The sequence below is a fragment of the Piliocolobus tephrosceles genome, unplaced genomic scaffold, assembly GCF_002776525.5.
Source record: "Piliocolobus tephrosceles isolate RC106 unplaced genomic scaffold, ASM277652v3 unscaffolded_45922, whole genome shotgun sequence".
Classification (NCBI taxonomy): domain Eukaryota; kingdom Metazoa; phylum Chordata; class Mammalia; order Primates; family Cercopithecidae; genus Piliocolobus; species Piliocolobus tephrosceles.
In genome coordinates, this window is record NW_022330890.1 from 1 (window position 1) to 8,131 (window position 8,131).

General features: G+C 57.7%; 1 protein-coding gene across 2 annotated transcripts; it reads left to right on the forward strand.

Annotated features, from left to right (window-relative positions):
- The first annotated feature begins 259 nt into the window (after positions 1–259).
- LOC113224730 (G-protein coupled receptor 35-like) lies at positions 260–4,918 on the forward strand. Of its 2 annotated transcripts, XM_026453851.2 has the most exons (3): positions 260–277; positions 751–995; positions 3,618–4,918. In XM_026453851.2, the coding sequence occupies exons 2-3, from the start codon at positions 859–861 to the stop codon at positions 4,549–4,551; spliced, it is 1,071 nt and encodes a 356-aa protein (XP_026309636.1). In that variant the 5' UTR covers positions 260–277; positions 751–858; the 3' UTR covers positions 4,552–4,918. The 2 variants fall into 2 exon arrangements, with proteins under 2 accessions (XP_026309636.1, XP_026309635.1); XM_026453850.2 differs by lacking the exon at positions 260–277 and having other exon boundaries at positions 513–995.
- Positions 4,919–8,131: the final 3,213 nt, after the last annotated feature.

Consider the following 8,131-nt stretch of genomic DNA (forward strand, 5'->3'; position numbering starts at 1 on the left):
GGGTGAGGCTGTGATGGGGTCTCAGGTGGGGTGAGGCTGTGATGGGGTCTCAGCGGGGTAAGGCTGTGATGGGGAGTCTCAGCCGGGTGAGGCTGTGATGGGGAGTCTCAGCGGGGTGAAGCTGTGTTGCGGTCTCAGGTGGGCCCGGGCTGTTGGGGGTCTCAGGTGTGGCTGAGGCTGATGAAAGCTCGGAGCCTGTGTGTGGGTAGCAGCTTGTTGGAGTGTGGGATGTGACATCTAAAAACAAGAATAAATACCCCCGTGCTGTGGCCCTCAGGTGAGCAGCTGCTTTTGTGAACTTGGGTCATTCACAGCCCCATCCTGGGTCTGGGGTGTGCTGTGTGGCGTCCAGACCCAGTGGGGTGTGCTGTGTGTGGGGTCCAGGCTGAGTGCAGTGTGCTGTGTGGGGCCTAGGCCCAGTGGGGTGTGCTGTGTGGGGTCCAGGCCCAGTGGGGTGTGCTGTGTGGGGCCTAGGCCCAGAGGGTCACAGGTACAGGGTACTCTTTGGTGCCTGGGCCACAGGGATCTGCACCCCCACTCCGTGCCCTCACGTCTTCAGCAGTGGTTGGGGCCTGTGCTCCCAATCCCAGGCCAGCCAGGTACTCGGGGGTCTGGGTGGGTCCCTGGTCCAGACAGTGGGAAGGGCTGGCGAGGGCCTCCAGTGTGGCTGGGATGCCTGTCTACGGCCAGGTTTCTCTCCTGGATTGCTCAGTGCAGAATCAAAGGGCACTTTTCTGCTTTTGTGTGCAGAAACCGAGGCTGACCTTGTCATCAGGAGGGGAAGCGGGGCCTCCTACGCGTGCTGCTGGCTCCTATCCCCACAGCCTCCTGGGCAGGAAGTGGAAAGGCCCTATCCCCATGGTCCCCAGCAGCGGGAGCTCCCTGAGGCTGATGGTGTTGGTGTCTGTTGAGGAAGACCAGGCCTGCGGATCTGAGGCGGGAGGCAGCTACGGTCCGCAGCCTGGACGGATTCCTGTGCGGGGCTGGGGCAGTAGGTAGGCATCTGTGCTGGCCATGTTAGCTCCCGGGGCCCCATGCTGTCGGGGCTAAAACCTGGGCCTTGATTTCCTGAACTGTTTTGGGAGGCACCCCAGGGGCAAGACAAGGACCCATGAACAGGGCACTTCTTCAAAGCCTACGTACACCTTGAAACTCTTGCAACATTTGCATTTTTCTCCCTAATAGTCCAGTGTTTGTTTTATTATAAACAGGAAAATGTAAATATTGTAGTTAGACTTTTTTTCTTCTTCTTACAGACAAGGTTTCACTCTGTCTCCTAAGGCTGGTGTGCAGTGGTGCCAGCATAGCTCACTGCAGCCTCAACCTCCTGGGCTCAAGCCATCTTCCTGCCTCAGCCTCCCGAGTAGCTGGAACTACAGGCATGTGTCACCAGTCCAGCTAATTATTGTTATTATTATTAGTATTAGTATTAGTATTAGTATTATTTTTTGGTAGAGACGGGGTGTCCCTATGATACCCAGCTTGTTCTTAAACTTCTGGCCTCAAGTGATCCTCCTGTCTCAGCCTCCCAAAGTGTTAGGATTACAGGCGTGAGCCACTGTGCCTGGTCTGCAGTTAAACATTCCCCCACAGCCACACTGAGGCTAGTAGGCAAGTTAAAGCCCTGGGTATGTGTGACCTGACAGCCCCTTGGCAGCCGTGGGGAGGGATCTGGGAAGCTGGGGCAACGGGAAGGGGCCCAGGCCCACGAGCTCTGGCTCTCGTGCCCTCACCTCCCACCAGGCAGGGTTCCAGGAAGCAAAGGAATCGACCTCTAGCCATGCAGGCCCCTCCCCTCGCCAGGTCTGCACCCCGGCCCAAGGCTGGCCCTGGACTTCTGGTGGATTTGAGAGCTCAGGTGGGGAGAGTAGGAGGTCAGTCGCACGGAGCCCTCCACAACGCACAGCGCCTGCCCAGCTCAGGTACCTCTGAGGTGTAGATTCTGAGCAGGTTCTGGGATCTCCTGGTCCCCAGCGGGGGCTGCGGCAGGAGCACAGGACCGACAGGAAGGGAAGATCCCAGCGGTTGGTTCCAGTGAGTTCTGGGGATGTCCTCGGAGCCTGGCCTTGCTCAGGGTCCCTACAAAGATCCCTGGAAGCGGGCAAGGTGTTGCTCATGAATCAGAGAAAGCAAGCAGGACCCTCAAGAAGGGAGGAGAGACCCTCGGGCGCGCGGCGCTTCGCACTCGGGGGAGGGGCTCCTGAAACTTGGAAGTCAGCAAATGCCCGCCTACTTCACTGGAGCTGGGAACTAAGCTGATGGAACGAAGTCAGAGGGCAAGATGTTCCTGTTTTTGGCTGAAACCTCTGCCCTGCGTCCCTCATGGACAGGGGACCTGGAGTTCCCGGGGGCCACCGTGGGGAAAGGCATCCCCAGCAGCTGCAGTCACAGGGTTTGGGCGCTCTCCCCTCTCCTGATTTGGGGGAACTTGGGTGCTCCTCTAGGCAGAGGGAGGAGCAAGGCCGTTCACTGTGGACTGGGTCCTTCCCACCTTCCATACCAGCCCAGCAGGAAGCCACTGAGAGATGCCCCACAGGACAGCCTGGTGGTAGGGGAGAGGCTTCTCCCACCCCCACCCCTCCAGGCTCTTCCTGGACCCACTGAGGAGCCCGGGCAGTGGGACGTGTGGCTGTGAGTCCCGGACTCTGGGCGCTCGCCAGCAGCTCCGTCTCACACCTGCCTGCGTGCAACACCAGCACCCCTTATGATGAGGGAACAAGTTTGCCCAGCTGCAGGGGTGGCCGAGCCAGGATGACTCCAGCCCATGTCCAGGACACCAGACTCTGCCCAAGTCCATCCGGGGCTGATCTCAGCCTTCCTGGGCTATGTTGTGGAGGGTGCTGGGGACAGTGAGAGGCTGGCATGGACAGTGGAGGGGTGGCTTTGTGAGTGGTCCTGATAGTGATTGAGAGGAGGATACTCAGTTCCACCCCTGGGCGGCCCCCGAGCAGCACAGCCAGGGCCTGGAGGGGCAGGGCTGCCCTCATGGACTCTGACCCCCGAGAGCTCAAAGGGTGGACCCCATATCCCAAATGTGGGACTGGAATGGGGACTCAGGCTGATCCAGGCAGGACCTCCAGAGCTCAGGACTGGGTGGTGAGCTCACAGGGAGGGAGGGGCAGGCCAGAGTCCCAGCTGTCCTGGACTCTGCTGTGGGAAGGGCCAATGCAGGTGTGGAGTCAAATCTGGGCACCTCCTGCAGCCAGGTCCCAGGAGGGTCATCCTTAGACTGACAGGTGCTGCTGCCTCTGAACCCTCCCTGCTGAGAGCTGTGTGCTGGGTGAGGCTGGCAGCCCTTTGGGTTCCCTGTCCAGGATTTGCGCTCTGGAGGGTAGGGCTTGCTAGGCTGGGGACTGGAGGGGGACATGGAGCTCCTTCTGCCTCCCTTCCTGCCCCATGACAGCAGGCAGGTCCCAGGAGAGAAGGGCTCAGGAGATAGGAAGAGGATCCGTCCAGGGGTTAGACCTCGAGGGTGACTTGGAGTTCTTTACGGCATCCGTGCTTTCTTTGAGGAGTTTTGTGTTTGTGGATATGAGACCAAGGTGGGCGGAGTGGGGGCAGTGCCTTGCTCCTCCCGCTCGCCCTCTGCTGACCTCCAGCTCCCTCTGCAACCCCAGGACCATGAACGGCACCTACAACACCTGTGGCTCCGGTGACATCACCTGGCCCCCGACGATCAAGCTGGGCTTCTACGCCTACTTGGGCATCCTGCTGGTGCTGGGCCTGCTGCTCAACAGCCTGGCGCTCTGGGTGTTCTGCTGCCGCATGCAGCAGTGGACGGAGACCCGCATCTACATGACCAACCTGGCGGTGGCCGACCTCTGCCTGCTGTGTGCCTTGCCCTTCGTGCTGTACTCCCTGCAGGACACCTCAGACACGCCACTGTGCCAGCTCTCCCAGGGCATCTACCTGACCAACAGGTACATGAGCATCAGCCTGGTCACGGCCATTGCCGTGGACCGCTACATGGCCGTGCGGCACCCACTGCGTGCCCGTGGGCTGCGGTCCCCCAGGCAGGCTGCGGCTGTGTGCGCGGTCCTCTGGGTGCTGGTCGTCAGCTCCCTGGTGGCTTACTGGTTCCTGGGGATGCAGGAGGGTGGCTTCTGCTTTGGGAGTACCCGGCACAATTTCAACTCCGTGGCCTTCCCGCTGCTGGGATTCTACCTGCCACTGGCCGTGGTGGTCTTCTGCTCCCTGAAGGTGGTGACTGCTCTGGCCCAGAGGCCACCCACTGATGTGGGGCAGGCAGAGGCCAGCCATAGGGCTGCCTGTATGGTCTGGGCCAACCTCGTGGTGTTTGTGGTCTGCTTCTTGCCCCTGCATGTGGGGTTGACGGTGCGCCTCGCTGTGGGCTGGAATGCCTGTGCCCTCCAGGAGATGCTCCGTCGTACCCTCTTCATAACCAGCAAGCTCTCAGATGCCAACTGCTGCCTGGATGCCATCTGCTACTACTACATGGCCAAGGAGTTCCAAGAGGCGTCTGCATTGGCTGTGGCTCCCAGTGCCAAGGCCCATAAAAGCCAGGCCTCTCTGTGTGTGACCCTCGCCTAGGAGGCGTGCAGTGGGCGCTGTGGGCCAGGTCTTGGGGGCTCCGGGAGGTGCTGCCTGTCAGGGGAAGGTGGGACCAGCAGCAAGGAGCCCGGGATCAACCCTGAACTCACTGTGCGCTCTCTTGGAGCCTTGGGTGGGCGGGGATGGCCCAGGTACCTGCTCTCTTGGGGAGAGGGACAGGGACAAGGGCAAGAGGACGGAGATCAGAGCAAGGCCAATGTCAGAGACCCCCGGGTTGGGGCCTCACACTTGCCACCCCCAGAACCAGCTCACCGGGCCAAAGTGAGTTCCTGCTGGCTAGGGTGCAGCCTTGAGGACACCTGCCGCCACCCCTCGGGGCTGGAATAAAACTCCCCACCCAGAGTCAGTCCTGGTGGGGCCCTCTGTGTTGCCCACTCATGTGATGGGAGGCAGGGAGGGAGTGTGTGGCTCAGACGGCCAGCGGACATCTTCCAGGGACCCTTTGGGGCTCTTCACTTTGAGGCCCCTTGGACCCTTTGACCCCCTCCCACCCCCACCATCTGAAGCATGAGCAGGGGCTGTTAGAAGCTCCTGGCAGGACCGCACTAGAGGCCCCCAGCCCAGGTTTCCTTGCTCAAGACAGGGCTGGGAGTGGCTGATCTCCGTGTAGGAGCTGCACAGCAGTGCAAGGAGGGGGGACCAAGGTCAAGCAGGTGAGGGTGGGTTGGGGTGGGTGGCAGAGAAGGGGTGGCCAGGATCTGCCAGGGGACCCAGCCCTCTTCTCCTTCCTTCAGGGAAAGGCTGGAAACCATGTCTAGCAGGGGTAGGGCTTGGTGCCTGCCCAGGTAAAGGCGGGATGTCCTGCTGGTTTCTGACTTTCCTGTACTTCTGCATGGAGGGCATCTCGAACCCCAAGCTGGATGGACGGGGCACTCCAGAGACCTCCTGCGAGTGTGGGCCAGCACGGCCGGGGCTCAAACCCCATCCTATCATTCCCATATTGCAAGTCCACCGGCACCGCCCCACCCTGTTCCACGTTCCACAGGACTGGAGAGAGATGGCAGTCATGTTGTGGCAGGGACATGGCACAAGCATGCAGCTGATGGCATCTCACAGGACCCCAGGCTCTGGAGAGCCCATACCCAGGAGAGCCCCATAAGGGCCCCGTGCCTAAAAGGGTGCATCCCAGCTGGGCCCATGCTCAGGAGGGCCCATGTCTAGGAGGGTTCTGTGCCCAGGAAGGGCCATGCCCAGGAGGGTCCATGAGCAGGAGGGTCCCACTGCCAGGAGGGTCCTGTGCCCAGGAGGGTTCTATGCTCAAAAGGGTCCCATGTCCAGGAGGGTTCATATCCAAGGGTGTCCATACCTAGTGGGGGGTCTATGTCCAGGAGGGTCCCATGCCAGGGAGGGTCCATGCTCAGGAGGGTTTATGCCCAGGAGAGTTTATGCCCAGTAGGGCCCCATGCCCAGGGGGATCACGTGCACAGAGGGCCCTGTGCCCAGGAGGATACATGTCCAGGAGGTTCCATGCCCAGGAGGCTCCATGTCAAGAAAGATTCATGCCTAGGAGCATTCATGTCCAGGAGTGTCCCTGCCTAGGAAGGTCTATGATGAGAAGGGCCCATGTCAAGGAGGGTCATGCCAGGAAGGTCCAGCCCAGGAGGGCCCATGTCCAGGAGGGGTCCATGCCGAGGCAGGTCCATGCCCAGGAGGGTTCTTGTCCCGAAAAGTCCATGCCTAGGAGGATCCACACACAACAGTGCCCTGTGTCCAGGAAGGACCATGTCCAGTAAGGGCCATGCCCACGAGAGCCTCATGCCTCATGCCTAGGAAGGCCCAGGCCCAGGAGGGTCCATGCCCAGGCCAGTTTATGCCTAGGAAGGTTTATACCCAGGAGGGTTCTGTGCCTAAAAGTGTCCATGCCCAGAAAGGTCCATGTCCAGAAGAGTCCATACCCAGGAGGGCTGATATGGTTGTGTCCCCACCCAAATCTCATCTTGAATTGTAATCCCTATAATAACCACAGTCCCCATGTGTCAAGGGAGAGACCAGGTGGAGGCAGTTGGATCATGGGAGCTGTTTCCCACATGCTGTTCTCATGATAATGAGTGAGTTCTCATGAGATCTGACGATTTTATAAGGGGCTCTTCCCCCTTCACTTGGCACTTCTTTTTCCTGCTGTCTTGTGAAGAAAGTTCCTTGCTTCCCCTTCAACTTCTGCTATGATTGTAAGTTTCCTGAGGTATCCCTAGCCATGCTGAACTGTGAGTCAATTAAACCTCTTTCCTTTAAAATTACCCAGTCTTGGGCAGTTCTTTATAACAGTATGAAAACAATGAAAACAGACAAATGCAGGAAATTGGTACCACAGAGAATGGGGTGCTGCTGTAAAGATACCCAAAAATGTGGAAGCAACTTTGGAACTGGGTAATAGTCAGAGGTTGGAACAGTTTGGAGGGCTGAGAAGACAGAAAGATATGGGAAAGTATGGAACTTCCTAGAGACTTGTTGAATGGCTTTGATCAAAATGCTGATAGGGATATGAACAATGAATTCCAGGCTGAGGTGGTCTCAGATGGAGATGAGGAATTTGCTGGAAACTGGAATAAAGGTGATTCTTGCTATGCTTTAGCAAAGAGATTGGCAGCATTTTGCCCCTGCCTTAGAGATCTGTGGATCTTTGAATGTGAGAGAGATGATTTAGGGTATCTGGCAGAGGAAATTTCTAAGCATCAAAGCATTTGAGAGTGCTCTTAAAAGCATTCAATTTTATGCATTCACAAAGAGATCATTTGGAATTGGAACTCACATTTAAAAGGGAAGCAGAGCATAAAAGTTTAGAAAATGCACATCCTGACTATGGGATAGAAAAGAAAAACCCATTTTCTGAGGAGAAATTCAAGCCAGCTGCAGAAATTTGCATAAGTAACTAGAAGCCACATGTTAATAGCATAGACGACGAGGGTAATGTCTCCACGGCATGTCAGAAGTCTTCACAGCAACCCCACCCATCACAGGCCTGGAGGCTTAGGAGGAAAAACTGGTTTTGTGGGGGTGGGGGGGGCCAGTGCCTTGCTGCTTTGTGCAGTCTCAGGACTTGGTGCCCCACGTCCCAGCAGTGATTAAAAGGAGCCAATGTACAGCTTAGACCTTTGCTTCAGAAGGTGCAAGTGCCAAGCCTTGGTGGCTTACGTGTGGTGTTGGGCCTGCAGATACACAGAAGTTTGCTGCACTGGTGGAACCCTCATGTAGAACCTCTGCTAGGGCAGTGTAGAAGTGATATGTGGGGTTGGAGCCCCCAAACACAGTCCCCACTGGGGCACTGCCTACTGCTTGTGGAACTGTGAGAAGGCGGCCACCATCCTCCAGACCCCAGAATGGTAGATCCACTGATGACTTGAACCACGCACCTGGAAAAGCCACAGACACTCAACACCAGCCTGTGAAGGCAGTTGGAAGGGATGCTGTACCCTGTGAAACAACAAAGGTGGAGCTGCCCAAGGTCATGGGAGCCCACCTCTTGCATGAGCCTGACTTCGATGTGAGACATGGAGTCAAAAGAGATCATTTTGGAGCTTTAAGTTTTGACTGCCCACCTGGATTTCAGACTTGCATGGGG